Source organism: Bipolaris oryzae, assembly GCF_000523455.1.
Source record: "Bipolaris oryzae ATCC 44560 unplaced genomic scaffold scaffold_33, whole genome shotgun sequence".
Classification (NCBI taxonomy): Eukaryota; Fungi; Ascomycota; class Dothideomycetes; order Pleosporales; family Pleosporaceae; genus Bipolaris; species Bipolaris oryzae.
This window is the reverse complement of record NW_006911309.1, coordinates 139,502-156,235: the sequence shown is the minus strand read 5'-3', so window position 1 is coordinate 156,235 and position 16,734 is coordinate 139,502. Positions and strand designations below refer to the sequence as shown.

General features: G+C 53.0%; 6 protein-coding genes across 6 annotated transcripts; 4 read left to right on the top strand and 2 right to left on the bottom strand.

Moving 5' to 3' along the window:
- Positions 1-2,551: 2,551 nt before the first annotated feature.
- On the top strand, positions 2,552-4,467 carry COCMIDRAFT_89887 (uncharacterized protein; the record flags this gene model as incomplete). Its single annotated transcript, XM_007687762.1, has 2 exons — positions 2,552-3,194; positions 3,314-4,467. The coding sequence occupies 2 exons, from the start codon at positions 2,552-2,554 to the stop codon at positions 4,465-4,467; spliced, it is 1,797 nt and encodes a 598-aa protein (XP_007685952.1).
- Positions 4,468-4,705: 238 nt separating this feature from the next.
- On the bottom strand, positions 4,706-6,907 carry COCMIDRAFT_89872 (uncharacterized protein; the record flags this gene model as incomplete). Its single annotated transcript, XM_007687761.1, has 2 exons — positions 4,706-6,644; positions 6,699-6,907. The coding sequence occupies 2 exons, from the start codon at positions 6,905-6,907 to the stop codon at positions 4,706-4,708; spliced, it is 2,148 nt and encodes a 715-aa protein (XP_007685951.1).
- A 1,283-nt stretch (positions 6,908-8,190) lies between these two features.
- COCMIDRAFT_3510 (uncharacterized protein) lies at positions 8,191-11,421 on the top strand (the record flags this gene model as incomplete). Its single annotated transcript, XM_007687714.1, has 3 exons — positions 8,191-8,676; positions 8,783-9,410; positions 9,461-11,421. 3 exons carry the CDS (start codon positions 8,191-8,193, stop codon positions 11,419-11,421), a joined length of 3,075 nt encoding a protein of 1,024 aa, XP_007685904.1.
- Positions 11,422-12,092: 671 nt separating this feature from the next.
- Positions 12,093-13,364, top strand: COCMIDRAFT_89922 (uncharacterized protein; the record flags this gene model as incomplete). Its single annotated transcript, XM_007687760.1, has 4 exons — positions 12,093-12,495; positions 12,551-12,706; positions 12,755-13,130; positions 13,181-13,364. The coding sequence occupies 4 exons, from the start codon at positions 12,093-12,095 to the stop codon at positions 13,362-13,364; spliced, it is 1,119 nt and encodes a 372-aa protein (XP_007685950.1).
- A 753-nt stretch (positions 13,365-14,117) lies between these two features.
- COCMIDRAFT_89917 (uncharacterized protein) lies at positions 14,118-14,878 on the top strand (the record flags this gene model as incomplete). The annotated part of the gene is made up of 3 exons (XM_007687759.1): positions 14,118-14,301; positions 14,358-14,437; positions 14,489-14,878. 3 exons carry the CDS (start codon positions 14,118-14,120, stop codon positions 14,876-14,878), a joined length of 654 nt encoding a protein of 217 aa, XP_007685949.1.
- A 1,158-nt stretch (positions 14,879-16,036) lies between these two features.
- COCMIDRAFT_3507 (uncharacterized protein) lies at positions 16,037-16,693 on the bottom strand (the record flags this gene model as incomplete). The annotated part of the gene is made up of 2 exons (XM_007687713.1): positions 16,037-16,551; positions 16,627-16,693. The coding sequence occupies 2 exons, from the start codon at positions 16,691-16,693 to the stop codon at positions 16,037-16,039; spliced, it is 582 nt and encodes a 193-aa protein (XP_007685903.1).
- Between the last annotated feature and the right edge of the window lie 41 nt (positions 16,694-16,734).

The following is a 16,734-nucleotide window of genomic DNA, read 5'->3' as shown; positions in this document are numbered from 1 at the left end:
GAAAGACAGGAGTTGAAGCATAAAGCATACAAACATTGTAGTAGTAGATATATACCCTGGGGCGTTGGAGGCGGGGGGGGGAGCCTGAGATTTAGCGACTTTTTGTGGTTAGCATTCCCTTTTGTATACGTATTGTTGCATCTGTTAGGTTGATGTTGTTGTTGTTGTTGTTGTTTTGACTGCGAGCATAGCTAGCGTAGCGTTGATTTACGTGAATACGATGTTGTATTTGTTTGTCTGAGAAAGGGAATCAGTTTGGCTGCTTCGATTTATGCGCTGTTGTCTCTTTTTAGTGAATGGTGATGAGCGCTGGAGTGCTTGACATGAAGAATAGACACCGGACTGATATTTAGTCATACTGGACATTTTCGAAAGCTGTGGGGTACCGCACGTGCAAGGAGTAGCATGTTCGCGGAAGGGTTGTCATTATTAGCTGGTCATGGGATAGATGGCCAGGCTATGGGTCATGTAGAGATGGCACTCATCCCTGGATTGTAATCCATAACAAATATTGCGTGAGCCGAGAATTTGCTTTTTGTGCGATGGCGAAAGAAAAGTGCACCAGAGCAGATGAAATATGTATTCACCAATATTTGCAATTCAATCAAAACAGTGATGGACAAGCTCTGACTTCACCGAAAAAACACCTTCCTCTGGGAGGTGTCCAGCTCCTGAGCGGTAAGCACATGTGCTGTCCGGGCCACTCTGCACCGAGACGTCAGCACTCTATAGTACTACACCTCCATGCACCGATTCCGATGTCTTGAGCACACAATGGGATACCCCGTTGCACCCTTCCAATCCCTTGTCCCTATCTTCCTCACTCCCTCTGACAGCAAGAAGGAGAAGAGAGAAAAATTCCACCAGCAGCATCCACAAACGAAAAAAAAAGTCAGACGACTACCGGACCCCACGTATACACACACCGTAGTCCGCGCGAGCCTAGGACAAAGTCCTGCCCAAATCCGTGCCAAGACCTACCCAAAGCAGTAACTCGCTTCAAAAACCGTGGATTGCAGCGGAGTGTTACTCTTTGCTCCGGGTTGTTACTCCCGCAAGAAAATGGGGCAGCCAGAAGTTCTCTCCCTCTCTTCCGTCCGTCCCCCACCCCTGTGGTTTGTCCGCCACCACCGCCCGCTCCGTGAAGTAAGAATTCCGTCGGACGGCCGGTCTTCGGGCTTTTTTTTCCCTTGCTTTTGCCCCAGAATCGTCACCTGTATATGTGTACGCATACAACAACATTCGCATACAAATATGTGCAAAGTGACAGCGCATCCCACTCCCCTCCCCCACTCCCTCCCTCTTCCCGTCTTCTTCTTCTTCTTCTCCTTCACTGCTACCACTATGATCTACAGTAAGTTAAATCAAATAAAAAAAACCAAGCCACCCCATCCCTCCCTCCTTCCCCCAAAGATACAAGGATCAACCTGCCTGGGGCACGACAGTAATCCACAGTCTAATATCTAACATTCTCACTTGCGCACACATATACTGCAAAGTTACTTATTCGGGGAAGAAAAAAGGAGAGGGCAAAGAGCGAAAGAGAGTTTCATGGGTGACGGTCGAATCATGGGTGTGTGGGGTTGGGTTTGCACGCCCCAGGGGGCAACCATGAACGAGTGTTCAGGCCCTACCCAGATGCTGTGATCGATGGTGATTACGCCGTAGTTGCCTGTTCTGGTATATTCGTTCGTCGCCGCCGCATGAAAGCTACCTTGGTAGTGCAATTTAACTTAGTTGGGTGGGACTTTTTGTGAGTTGGTCGTGTTGAGGGTCCAATCCGCTTTTGGCCGAGGTAAGTAGGGATCTTGGGAACAGAGAGTTTAGCGTGTGGTGCGAGGCGTATTTTTTTTTGGTTCGAGTCAGGCTGATCTTGTCTTGTGCTTGATCGAGACATGGAGGGGGGGGGGGAATGGGCTAGGTAAGGATTTTGAGGTTTCGTTTATCTGCGATCTATTTTCTGCGAGTGTCACATGTGAGAGAGGGCTACGTCATTGAGATGGCTGGTGGGTTCCCCCAGATGCTCTCCGTGTACAAAGGGTGGTGCTTAAGCATGACATCTCAGCACTTCAGCCGCCTCCGCCTGTACTTGAGACTATTTTCGTCAGAGTAGCTTACTAAAGGCAACACCCATAGCAAGGGTGGGTGGGCGAGATGTGGTCGCGAGGTCACCCTTCAGAAACGCACCGATCGCGACACCAAGCCTTGTACTGCCTGAGGACAGCCTAACCCTACGTACGAGACTTCTTCTCTCGTAAGTGAATCATGATGAGAAATCGAAAAAAAAAACAGCACGAGCAGTCGCGAGGCTGGTTAGCTTGCGACAAAGTGAGACTCTTGTTCAGGTGCCTGTCTGCCTGCCCACGAAGCCGCGTGACGTGCCTGTTGAGCAATACACACGACCCACGATCACCGAACGTGACAGCAGAAATTCATATCACCAGCCTTACACCCTGTGGATATGATCGTCATCTAAGCAAGAGAGCTAATTACCATCACTACCATTACCATGAGACAGCCTCCGCATTTGCCGACTTCCAAACCCAAAGCCATGGCTTCTCCTTTCAGGCCCGCATCACCTGCAGAGGACCTTCCAGCCTACTACCAGGATCTTGAAGACGAAAACATCCGATACTGCTTCCGAGATTTCGACTCAGAACGCAACTTTGACTTGTTTGATCGGCAGACTAGAGATCCCCGGAGTAACAACTTCTGCATCGACTTTGGCGAAGACAAAGCCTATTGTGCCTTTGATCTCGATGCACAGTCGTATGAGACGTTGCTGAACGCACCACGGCCGACAGAGCTGCACACACGATGGATTCACATCTGGATGCCTTACAACCAGAAGGATCTGATCCGGACACTGGCCACGCACTTTGACTTTACACCACGTCTCATGGGCCTGATGAAGAGTGACCCCATTAATCCACGCACTGGGACTTCGTTGCGAGCGAAGAAGAGTTCTTCAACTCTGAGGTCACTGATATCGCACAAATCAGGCAGTGGTGAAAAGGACACTTCGGTAAGGGAGAGAGCGAGACAGGCAAACGAAGAGATATTGGATGAAGAGTCGAGTATCGGTATGACAAGCATGATGCAGTCTACACAGATGGAGATGGTGCGGGACATGAGCCACTACCAACTGGTGAATGATGTATGGCACTGGAGCACTGTGGACAAGGGTCGAAGATGTGAGTTTGTGCAACTTCCTATCACAATGAAATAGAATACAAGGAAAAGGATGTTGCTAACTGAAGCATAGACATGTGTATCGGCTACAACGCACTATACAACGTACGCAGCAAACCAGTAAACACACAACACCACGACGATTGGGACGACCAAAGCCGCGAAGTACCCCAAGGCAGTCGCGTCTGGAACTGGCTCGCCCTCTGCGAAGGCAAAACCGTAATCTCCATCTCCGAAGACCCCTTCCCCTTCTCCAACGGCACCCTCACAGCCCAAGACCTGCGCACCCTCTTCACCACGCGCCGCAACCTCGTCAACGTCTTCCGCCAACTCAGCAAAGCACCCACCCCCCTCCGCGACGCTGCCCTCGTCCAACTCCCCCTCCGCCAGCGCCTAGGTAGAAGCCAAGAAGAAACCGCCCACCGCCCCACCGACGCCCCCGGGCTGCTCTTCTACTACCTCTTCGAAGACTGGGGCGCAACCTTCGACATCATCTCCCGACGCGAACAAGGCTACGGCGCCGAACTCGACCGCTTGCGTCGCGAGATGCTCGTCAAAGCCAACCTGACTCACGTCGACCAATTGCACCACATTGGCTGCCAACTCAGCGTCCTAAAGCGCGTCTACCAAAGCTACGAACTCATCATCGAGCGCGTCCTCCGCAAACAAGAAGTCACCCTCGCATCCCTCAAGAACTCGCACATCCTCTCCGGCGACGCATCCCTCTCTTCCACCTACGCATTCGGCGAGGCTCCAGCTGCAATCATGACGACCCCTTTGCCCCCTGGCGCCCTCATTCCCGAGGCAGATAGTTTGCTAGGCGTCGCGCTGAGCTCCGCGGCGCGCGTGCGCTTCGAGCGCCTCAAAGACCGCATTGTGCTGTATGCGCTTAGCGAGATCCAGGAGTGTCTGGACCAGAAGGAGTCGCTGGTCATGATGAACTTCAATCTCATCGCTATCAAGGAATCCTACAGTGTGGAGCGGCTTACGTGGGTAACGTTGCTGCTGGCGAAAATCACCATTTTGTTTACGCCCGTGACGCTGATGACGGGGTATTTTAGCATTCAGTTCAAGGATCTAGTGTTCGAGATGGCGAGTTATTGGCATAGCTTTGGCTATGTGTTTGGGGCGAGTGCGGCCTTGTTGGTGCTGTTTAGTTGGGTTAGTGGTACGTTTGAAGGCAAGATTGTTACGAGGAGTTGGACGAGGAAGGTGTATGATGGGGGGAGGAGGTGGTTGGCAGTTAGGAAGAGGAAGAGAGAAGATAAGGTGTGAGGGTGGGGGGAAAACTGTTTTTTTTTCTGATGCGTGTTCGGAGTTGGTGGATGACTTGCAAGGTTATTTTGTAATATAGGCATGAAGTAACGAGAATAATGGCATATGAAATTATTGTTTTTTTTTAAAAAAGTCTTTTAGATGGAACTGGTGGAGTCAGACTACAGAGAAGCGTGAGAATGCCTAGGCTAAATCAAAGTCTACTAAAATGCACATACAAACACAAAGTCTGACATCCTCAATCATCATCGTCGTCGTCATCGTCATCACCAAAAATGGCTTTGAACACATCTTCAGACGCTCTCTTATTCAAAAGTGCATCGTTCTTCTCCACATCCACAGTCGCGTGTCCCGTCTGTGTAGTGGTCGGTGCGGAAACGTCAGTAGCTGCAGCAGGTGAAGTGGAAGCTGCAGCAGGCTGATTCATCCAAGCTGGGCGCTGAAGAGCAGAACCATTTGTCAAAAACTCATGCTGCAGCCTATCCATGGTCGCTTTGGACACTGCTTCCTCAGTATGTGGCTTGAAGCTGCTTTCGCCCTCATCAAACTCAGGTGGCATATCTGGCGGAGGCTTGACATTGAAGCGCTTACACAAAAGCCGAGAAGGATGGAAAGGAAATGCACTTCTCGTCATCGGACCATACATACCCAGTTTTGCGGCCGATTCGGCAGGGTCCTCTGGCTTCGCTGCTGGTTGCCTTAGAAGATTGTCATCAGCTGCACCGCCGCCATTACTTCCGCCTATCGTAGAAGATGACGACGAGGTAAACCGCGATGCCATGATGCCCGTAGTTGGTTTGAAAACCTGTGCTGCATGAGCAAACTCTTGCAACTCCTTGACCCAATCTGAGACTGAAACTCCATCGGGACGGTCTGGTAAGTCGTTTTTCAGTCCAGCTCGCAGCTCTAGGAAGCCAACATAGCGTGCGCGCTTGTCCAAGTCTTCTGCATAAGGCATCCAGCCAGTCGCACCTTTTGCAAGGGCACCAGCAGCGAGGCTCTTCTCAAGAGGAGGCACGAGGTTCCATAAATTCTTTGTATCTGCTTTGTTTGCCGGCAAATGTCCCTCGGGAGCAGACTCTCCAAGACCCTGGGGAAGATCGGCTTTGCCTGACAGGGCTGCAAGGCGGTCTCGAGCATCCTTGGGTATGAAATCGAATATAGACTTTCCGGGTAGAGGCTTCTCACCAAGCAAAGCTGAGCGATCTTTTGCGTTGAGAGTCGATGCTTTTGCTGCGTCTGCGACGGATTGGTATTCCCTTGATTCTGTAGTCGATGTCGCATTCTTGGAAGACTTCCAGCCCGGAGGTATCTTTGGGGGTGGATATTTTGGCTTGCGTGCAACGTCGGTAAACCCCGTTGCGAATACGAAACCCCTGAGCGGAGACTTTCCGTCTATAGAAGGCCGACTTATTAAAGCCAAAGCTTGCGATGGGTTCTTTTTGGAAACAAAGACGTGCTTCTCCCCAGCCCCTGGTTTGGCAAATTTGCTCGGCTTTTTGCCTTTCTTTTCTTTGCCGATGGTCTTGTTGAAGGTGATCTTAGGGCCCAATTCGTATGGATCCTCGTCATCGGAGCCAGTGTCGTTGAGGACACCCACGCCGAAGGAAGGTTTGTTGGCTGTGGGCTTTTTGACACCGGGCACTTTTTTGGGGCCTGGGAGATAGTGCAGGCTGAACTTTGAAGATGCATCTTCGGCTTGTTCGCCAACGACTCTGAGCTGTGCCTCCGAAGTGTAACCTAAGCCTTTGCGGCGCACCTCCTCTTTTGGCAAGGTCATGATGCGCGCATCTGGGGGCGCGAACAAATGTACAGAGTCTTGATGAGCGCCGGCTGCACCATCTTGCAGGTTTGCATTGCGGCGCACTTTTCGACCAATACCCTGATCGCGTCGCCAACCCATTTTCTGGGCGAGCTTGACACCCATGGTCTCTTCCTGGGTCATGAACAGACCAAACAATCCATCATCGTTGTGTTGTCCCGATTCACCGATACCAGCGAACGTGTGGGCTGTCTCCAACTGGCGCGACTCAGCTGCAGCTGCGAGATCCTCTTCGTCCATGAAATCCTCGGGGCGTTGTGTTTGACCAGCGGACTGGTCTTTGTGGCGGTTGGCGCGGGAAGACACAAATGTCTTTGGAGTCCATCCTTCTTTAGAGCCAACTGTGTTAAAGTATCTTAGCATAGTCAAGAAGTCTTGCGCTCGCAGAACAACAGGCTCAAAAACTTACCCTGCACTAAAGCCTCCGGTGAAAGCACCATGCAGCCTGCGCCTGCCGCGCTCGTCGGTCACGGTTTGTTTCCATACGGGTACGAAGGCGCCATCGTCTGCCTCTTCTTCTGGGAGCTCTGTGCCCAGAAAGACGTACTTGGAAGGCCCTCTGCGAGAGCGCTTCTGGGCGTCTGACGGGGAAGGAGCACGCGTGCGTTTGTATGCCATTGCAGCTGGGTGAGCGCAAGTCGCGCAATGCGTTGGGTGGAGTGGGAGAGAGTTGGGTAGGATGTGGTGGTACTGCAGTATCATGTAATTCCCATTGGCCGGCTGGTTGGTGTTGGGGCGAGAGGGAAAGTTACAGAGGTGAGCATGAGTAAGCAGTGCAGGGGTGACTAATCAGGCCGTGTGTGATTGGCTCCAACTCGGGTGGTCATTTACCACGAGGGGCAGTCACAATCTCTGCGGCTTCTCAGACGCACAGGCAGGGCAAAGGGCGAGCAGCGGCAGCAACAACGACGACGACGACGACTGCGACGTATGCGCACTCTCACTCTGCTCGCCTTGGGTCCGGGATGGGCCTGTTGCTGGATCATAGCAGAGGGCCTATACATGGCACCCCAAATTGGATGCCGTTGACAAAGGGAGCTAGAGAGCGACAAGTGGGCCCGATGATGTAGTCCTGTGCCTGGCTCGCCCGGCCTAGCAGCCAAAGGGACAGGTGTGTATCACGGCCAAGGCCCGGGACCCTTGATGCCGCAGTGGCAGCAGGTAGCAGAGTCGGTAGGGGCGCAGATGCATTGGACGTTGTTTTTTGTACGCCGGGGCAGGCTTGTTTTTGTTTATATTACAACATGCAAGCCGACGGACATGGTAGGGTCCTGGGAGACGTGCGTAGGTACGTAGCAGTGAGTAGTCGTAGTACCGTGTGTGTACTTACGTAGGCGGTGGATGCGGTGCCTTGAAAGGAGCAGAGGGTACCCCACCGGCATGCAGCCCAAAGGAGCAGCGGGCCTGGGCGTCGACACAGGCAGCCGGCCGGCATGATAGCTACTACAAGACGTCCACCAACACCACCAGGCCCCATGCGATAGGCCGGAACACAGACTCGCATCGGCCGTCTCGTCGCCCCCAACTGCCTGACATACTCTTGATGCCCACGGTGTGTTTACACATGTACACACACCCACCAGCCCATCCGCCCGCCCACACATCCACGCACAAAGAGCGCCGTCGGCAGCGACACCAGAGGGAGTGGTAGCATTGGCCCCTAGCCTCTTTGCCCTGGCTCTGGCTCTGGCTCTGGCACTGGCACCCATCCGCCGCCGCCGCCATACATACCGTCCCCACTGCGACCCAGCTCGCACAGTCGCAGCAATCTCGTCAAGCTGTCTGCATAGGCCCGACGTGGTCGAGTTGAGCGCTCGCCCTACGCCCAGTGCGCCAGGCCCTCGCAGGCCCACGTCTGCTCCCTGCATTGTGTGTACCGCCGGCACCAGCACATCTTCGCCATGTCGTCGGCCGCTGCCCCAGCTTCGCCTGCTGTCGTGCGCACCTCTTCCACCTCGCGCAGGTCTGGAGACCGTCCCAATCGCTCAAACTCCTCCCAGCTCCGTCCCAGCTCCCACGCGCCTGCGCCCACGCCCACGCCCGCCCGTCATCATCAGCCCGCCCTGAATAACGTCACCCGCCGCGACCACGAACAGTCCAACCTCGCCCAGGACCACCACCCACCCTCCCGCCGCTCCGAGGACCCCTCGCGCCCCGACTCTAGCAGACGAAGCCATTCGCGGTATGCGTCTGACGCGTCGACGGCTTCCGCAATGCCCATCAACGGCGTAGCTGTCGATGCCCGAACGGTGCAACAGCAGCCCGTCAACAAGCGCAGGACCACCATCACCGCCCCGGCCACCGGAACATGGGCGCTAGGCAAGACAATCGGTGCCGGCAGCATGGGCAAGGTCAAGCTCGCCAAGAACGTCGACACTGGAGAACAGGTGCGTCCCTTTGCACGCTGCCCACATGGTCCCACGCCCATTGGCCTGGCCCATGGGCATGCTGATGCTGCCTCTGCCTCTGCCTCTGCTAACACTCCCCTTCTAGGCCGCCGTCAAGATTGTGCCTCGCCAGTCGCAGGACCAGCACCAAAGCGCTGCTGACCGCGAGCGAGCCGACCACTCCAAGGAAGTCCGCACTGCCAGAGAGGCCGCCATTGTCAGCCTCCTGAGCCACCCTTATATCTGCGGCATGAAGGATGTCGTCCGCACAAACTTCCACTGGTACATGATGTTTGAGTTTGTCAATGGCGGTCAGATGCTTGATTACATCATCTCTCACGGCCGCCTCAAGGAAAAGCAGGCTCGCAAGTTTGCCCGCCAGATTGCAAGTGCCCTCGACTACTGCCACCGAAACAGCATCGTCCACCGTGATCTCAAGATTGAAAACATTCTTATCAGTAAAATGGGCGATATCAAGATTATCGATTTCGGCCTCAGCAATCTCTTCTCTCCCCGAAATCAGCTCAAAACCTTTTGCGGGAGTTTGTACTTTGCCGCCCCTGAACTCCTCCAGGCCAAGCAGTACACCGGCCCCGAAGTCGATGTCTGGAGTTTTGGTATTGTCCTCTACGTCCTCGTCTGCGGAAAGGTACCCTTTGACGACCAGAGCATGCCCCAGTTACACGCAAAAATCAAAAAGGGCCATGTCGATTATCCACCCTGGCTTTCTACCGGTATGCTTTGGTCACCATTTAGTATTTCATACTGTACTAACATTTTATAGAATGTCGCAATCTAATACACCGCATGTTGCAGACGGATCCCGCCCAGCGATTGACACTCTCAGAGATCATGGTTCATCCTTGGTTGACAAAGGGATTCAACAGCCCACCAGAAAACTACCTGCCCCACCGAGATCCCATTCAACTGCCCCTGGATCCTGAAGTTGTTGAGAAGATGCAAGGTTTCGATTTCGGCACCACTGAATACATCACCGCACAATTGACCAATGTGATCCAGTCGGAAGAGTATCAACGTGCTGTGCGACTGGCAGCACGCAAGGCTACCGCACAGACACCAGATACGGAGAAGAAGAGGGGCATGTTTGACTTTTACAAGAGGCGGAATTCAATCGGGAGCAGAGAGCAGTTGACGGCCTCGTCCTCTGAAGATATTCAGAGAGGTTTGGACCCCGTGAATGCATACAGCCCTCTGCTATCGGTTTACTTCCTCGTCAAAGAAAAGAGAGATCGTGAGCGGCTCGAGACCGCTGACCCAGGCCCTGTGGCTATCCCTCAGGCCCCAGAAGAGAAGCCACTCAAAATGCCGGACCTCCCAGCACCACCAGCTGCGTATACCAACTCAGCAACTTACGAAATGGCGGGCGAGAAGCCTACAGGCGGGAGATCACGACCTAGAGCAAGGACACATGGTGAGGATGACATTACCGATAGTCTTAAGAGAGTGGATTTGAATACTCTGCCGCCGGTTCTCCCTCCACAAGTCGAGCAGCAAAAGAAGGAGGGAGCTGCCGCTGGTCTTTTGCGTCGCTTCAGTACTAGAAAGTATCGCAGCCATGACAAGGAAAAGGTGGAACCGTTGCCACCACCACCCACGCCAGCCGTTGCGATTTCTGGTCCTCCTGAGGCAGTTTCTGCACCCCCAACTTCAGTCCCAAGGAAGAGCTTTAGTATTCGACGGACACGCGACCGCGATGCAGGATCAGCCTCACATCTTCCCGCAAACGCCAACAACCAGCCCGAATTGCTCTCACCTCCTGGAACTAGCAACACTGCCGCCCGCAAACTGAAAGCACTTGGCCGCTCCACCAGTGTTAACTCGGCAGACCTGCGCAGACGACTCAGCCGACGGGGACGATCTTCAGAAGATCCTGGAAACCCTCCGCCCACGAGCGGATCAGACAGATCCGAGATGAGTGGGCACAAGACTCGAGCAGCCAACGATGCTGCTTCGGACGACCTTTCTTCAAGCTCACGGCATAGTCAGACCTCGCGGGCGAAGTCTTTGGGTCATGCGCGAAGAGAGAGCATACAGGCCCGACGAGCCAGGAGAGAGCAAGCAAAGGAGGCAAATGTGCCCGAAGAGACGGACGCAGAACTCGCCGAAGCGCAAGCAGAAGCCAGCCGGAGTCCAGATGCCGTCAAGCCCGTTTTTCTCAAGGGCCTGTTTAGCGTCTCTACTACCAGCACAAAGCCACTCACTGTCATTCAAGATGACTTGATCAGGGTTTTGGACCAGCTTGGTGTAGAATGGACTGAAATCAAAGGTGGATTCAGATGTCGACACTCACCTAGTATCGACATGAACAGAGCGATGGACTCGCCTGCATCACCACCTGTCGGAAGTTATAAGCGGAGAATCAGCTTTGGCGGCTTCATAGGTGGTGACAAAGAGCGTGACGAATTACGGGACCAGACGCGCAATCCCAACACACCAAAATCACGCTCACGACCATCTCCCGCAGACCGCAGCTACACGAACACTGATGAGTCTGATGGTAGTGAAGACCGTGACGAGCGACGACCACGACGTGCAGTACCTGCTGGGGAAACGTCGACGCATGTACAAAGTGACATGGGCTCCAGCATGAACCTCGTGTTTGAGATATTGATCGTCAAAGTCCCTCTGTTGACATTGCATGGTATCCAGTTTAAGAAGGTGGATGGAGGAACTTGGCAGTACAAGAACATGGCACAAACTATTCTTTCAGAGCTTAGGCTATGATGACTCTTTGTTGTAAAGGGTGTAGGGGAGAGGGTTTGACGTTTTTTTTTCACTTCGGATATTGGCATGCATACGTCAATTTTTGGAACTTCAACTATGCACTGTAATTCTTTTTCTCTTTTTCGATTAGTTCAGAAGGTTTTGGGAGCAGATTTTCCTTATGAGTAGAACCACCGCCCACGAATTTCATTTGTCATTTGCCCTGTAATGGTTGGAGCGGTCGGAGCAGATGGAATCTTAGAAGTCTGATATCAATGAATCGTGAATCGAGCTCTCTCCCTCCCTTTACAGGGTCGTGACCTGGCTGGACCCTGGCGGTGACTCGTGCTCCTCTCACTGCTGCCTCAGCGCCTTCACCGTATCACTTTGATTGGCGCACTTACAAACGTTATACTGTTGCCCAAGCTGCACCTGATGCGGATGCGCCGTCGATCTCCGTCAAAAGCACGAGCTCCCGCAGGCGCCAAGGCGCTCGCGCCAGTGGGGTGCTTCGCGGCCTCATCTCTCGAGTGCAGCCAGAACAGACTCACCACGCCCCAATCTCCATCGCCTGCCCTTCGACCCACCAGCCTATTCTTTGATCGCTTGTCGCTTTCTATTTAGATCCGCGCAACTGACTTCATTTCACCAACACCCCGCAATACCCGCGAAACCGCTACGACCCGCAGCCAATGCAACATTTCCTCGCGCATCAGCAACAGTACGGCGAGTGGGGTCAGGGCCACCACCAGCAGCCGCAACATCACGTAGCCCAACATGGACAGCATCAAACGCAGGCCGCCCAGTTGCACGCCCAGCAGCAGGCTCAAGCCGTTCAAGCAGCTGCGCAGCGCCAGTACCACCAGCAGCTTGCGGCCAACAATGGCTCCACGCTGCCCGGCAACAACGCCGTTCCCCGAGGACCTGCCAACGACGTCCAGGCAGCCGATGTCGGCATGACGGATGAGAATAGGCGCGTTTTGGAATGGGTAACCCAGCTCATGAAGCCTGCTACCAGGGAGGCCGCGCTTCTGGAGTTGAGCAAGAAGCGGGAGCAGGTTCCCGAGCTGGCTCTGATTCTCTGGCATTCTTTCGGTATGGCCGCCAGATGTTCAACATTTCAAGTGCAGTGCTAACGACTATCCATTAGGTGTTATGGCTTCTCTCCTCCAAGAGATCATCTCCGTTTACCCATTGCTCAACCCTTCGCAATTGACCGCTGCAGCATCTAACCGTGTCTGTAATGCTCTCGCGCTTCTTCAATGCGTAGCTTCTCACACTGAAACCCGTGGCTTGTTTTTGAGTGGTATGCTACACGTCCTGCATTGCATTAAACTAGCTAACGACCCGACAGCGCACATTCCGCTCTTCCTGTACCCGTTTCTGAACACGACGTCCAAGTCACGACCCTTCGAATACCTACGTCTTACGTCTCTTGGTGTAATTGGCGCTCTTGTCAAGAACGACTCTTCTGAAGTCATCAATTTCCTTCTCACTACCGAGATCATCCCACTCTGTCTCCGTATCATGGAGACGGGCTCGGAGCTCAGTAAGACTGTGGCGATTTTCATTGTGCAGAAGATCTTGCTGGACGACATTGGTCTTGCATACATCTGCCAAACCTACGAGCGTTTCTATGCTGTAGGCACCGTCTTAAGCAACATGGTCAATCAGCTCGTTGAGCAGCAGACGGTTCGCTTACTGAAGCACGTTGTGCGTTGCTTTCTCCGGTAAGTTGCTTTATCGTGCACCTCTCCACTCTCCATCTCACCATAGACAGCTTGAGCGATAACGCTCGCGCTCGCGAGGCGCTGCGCCAGTCCTTGCCTGAGCCACTCCGAGATGCTACTTTCTCCTCTGTTCTCCGGGACGACGCTGCCACCAAGCGCTGCCTTGCTCAACTTTTGATCAATCTCTCCGACAATGTTGTCGACGCGGCAAACAACCAACAGCTCATGCACTAGCTCTTTGGTAAGTTCTGACAATTGGCCTGGCTATGTCCAGTAGTCCTGAGCAACCCCTTCTCGCCTTCTGTATATCTACGGCTTCGGCTTTTACTCCATTTGGCACGGTGGCCTGTGTGCGCAACATACCCCTTGGTTTGATCTGGTTTAGCTTATGGAAATGGTGTGAATTCGGCGTTAGGGTTTCTCATACGGGATACCCGTAGCAACAGTCTATTGTGGCATGTGCTACTTCTTGCATTATTATTTTTCTTCTTTGACTCTGATGGTCATGGCGAGGAGTTTGGGGCATTGCATGGCGTAGTGCACATCCATGCATGGCAAAAAGCGACTGTATATTACTATAGTTATTCTGCCTACGGGCGTGCGAGAAATGTGGAAGTATGCGACGACCTTATGCATTGGATTTTCATTTTGTGAAGTGGCTGACAGGAATCGTACGACATACAGGCGGGAGATGGATGTACGGATATGATGAATTTGTCTCCCCAAAAGGGGAATGCATGGCCTGACAAACTGTGACTCATATATCAAACCATTCTGCTCCTTCTGCATTACTCGCAACGTCATTTACTGTGGTCGCATTGGATTACCGTTGCCTAGCTGCACAAAAGCGGGCTAGCGTAGTTTTCGCTAGCGCGCCTCCTCGCCCACATTGTGAAATCCACCGCTGCTCGCCTCTCTTTTCCCTAACACCAACCTTGACAGAGCCACCAAAGGAACCGATATCCTCTGGGAGACACATCAGCCAACATGTCGAAAATCTCTGTCGCCGGCGTTCGTACGAACGTTCAACAGCTCCTCGAGTACTCCAACGAGACCAAGAAGAGGAACTTCCTCGAGACCGTCGAACTCCAGATCGGCCTTAAGAACTACGACCCCCAGCGTGACAAGCGTTTCTCGGGAACCATCAAGCTCCCCACGCTTCCCCGTCCTCGTAAGTTGATGGCAGAGAGTATTCGAGCTAGGCATGGGCTAATGGAGAGTGAACAGGCATGAGCATTTGCGTTCTCGGTGACCAGCACGATATCGATCGTGCCAAGCACCATGGTGTCGATGCCATGAGCACTGATGTGAGTACCAAGGAACCAGATGCATCTGAATGTTTCTGACAAATATTGCAGGACTTGAAGAAGCTCAACAAGAACAAGAAGCTCATCAAGAAGCTCGCCAAGAAGTACGACGCTTTCGTGGCTTCCGATGCCCTCATTAAGCAGATTCCTCGTCTCCTCGGACCCGGTCTCTCCAAGGCCGGAAAGTTCCCTACCCCCGTCTCTCACAACGAGGATCTTGCCAACAAGATGAACGAAGTCAAGTCCACCATCAAGTTCCAGTTGAAGAAGGTTCTCTGCATGGGTGTCGCTATTGGCAACGTTGGCATGACCGAGGATGAGCTGATTGGCAACATCATGTTGGCTATCAACTACCTCGTCTCTCTGCTGAAGAAGGGATGGCAGAACGTGGGCTCCTTGACCATCAAGGCCACCATGAGCCCTCCCAAGCGTCTCTACTAGAGTGTTTGTGGTTGCGTCTGCTGGGTTTTGTCGTGGCGATCTGTCGAAAGATAGATGGCCATGTTTTACCATCTGACGGAATCTCGATGGATATGAATGGATGGGTCTAGCTAGCTTGAATGCATGCATGAACCCGCCACACTTGATCGTCTTTTTATATGCATCGTGATGAGTCTGTGTGGTTGTTGTATGATGTGGTTTGCCATAATGTACTACTATGTACTTGATACTGAAACTCTGCCGCACGACCTTGATAACCAGCCATCTATGATATCTGTCCCACTTACAGCCCGCACTGCACAGGCGTCCTAGGGCAGAATTTTCCAATGTCCTCACAGTTTTTTTTTTGCCATGGCCTCCCAGCCTCAACTGCTGACTAATCTAGCGTTCCTTCCCGCACGGACCTGCCCCGCCTCCCTCCCTCCCTTGGTCCAAGTATAAAACACAGCCGGCCTCCGTCCCTCTTCCTTTTTCCTCATCATCAGTTGGTAATCTACATACCTAAAACAATCGTGGCTCCGCGAAAGCGGCTTGCTGAGAGTTATCCTTATCCTTTCCTCTGTGGATAGTTCTCCGTTCCCGGCCCCGTAGAGAGATATCCGCCCGTCTTTCCTACCAATTGCAATTATCCGTGAAAAGATGGATTGGAGTTGTGGGATGGTGTGGGACATTGTTTTCGCGCATTCTTGAAATGGTTTTGTTTGAGCATGCGAGAATGATGCGCGCAATGAGTTATTTGTCGTCGCATGCTGTTATGGTGTGCGTTTGTGTGTGTGTGTGTGTGTGTGTGTGTGTGTGTGTGCTTTGCGGTGCCTTGCTGCGCTTTGCGATGTTGTCGTGTTGCGACTGAAGACTTGTGAGGGTGAGCTCTGCGAAAAATTTTGTGGGGACATGGCGAACGCTTTTGAAGGAGCAGCAACGCTGAGCGTGACAACCTTGGTGCACATGTTGCGATCAATTACAAAGCTGTTTCAGTAGCCATGTAAACTTGTCGATTGTTGCGTGTTCATCTCATGCGACTCGTTTGATAGCGCCAACTATTGAGCGCCAACGGCAGCAAGAGCAACCAGACGCCATTCATATGCCTATTATACAAGGTGGAGATTACACGCTATGCAAACACAGCTATGCTGTCTAATCAAGCTCTATAATGCTCCCTCAGCGCTGTCGTGCCACCCTCCACTTGTCAAATGCATCGTCTGCCGATTCGCTGCTGATTCCACATCGCTCGCCCAGCACACTCCATGTGCGCATGCGTATAATCTTCTCCACCGCACGCTCATTGCGCATGAGGTTAGCCAGACTCTCAGTCCTGGCTTCTGCCGGAAAGTAGCGTCCAGAATATGGATCTAATCGCTCATCTACTGTGCGCTCTCTTGCCTTTGCATCTTCAATCTGACGTAGAAGACTGTCCGGGTCGTCTGGATCCGGCGATGTCGCAACGCCGGCGCAATAGTCTAGTACGTCTGATCGCACTGCCCAGCTGGGGAATAGCACTTTTTCCTTGAATCCTTCACATTGCTCTGGCTCCAGGACTCTGGCGTGGCCCGGCGGTGATAGCTGTCGTGTGCTCGTGGAATTGGGATCGAAGCCTCGTTGCGCCGGGGTGAGGAGAGCGTTGAGATTCTGTGTTATCGAGTCGTCGATGCTGCTGCGGGATATGCGGAGGAAGTCTATTGTTCAGCCGGCTTGCGTATTAGTTAGTGGGCTGGGAGAAATTTGGCAAGGGATCGAGGGGCGGCGCTCACCTCGGAGTGCAGTTTGGTTGAAGCAGAATTGTGGCGTGAGGTGAGGTTGCGCAGAGGGTTTGGACATGGTGGGCGGCGGAGGAGGATCACGGTGTTTCCAGAAGTAGG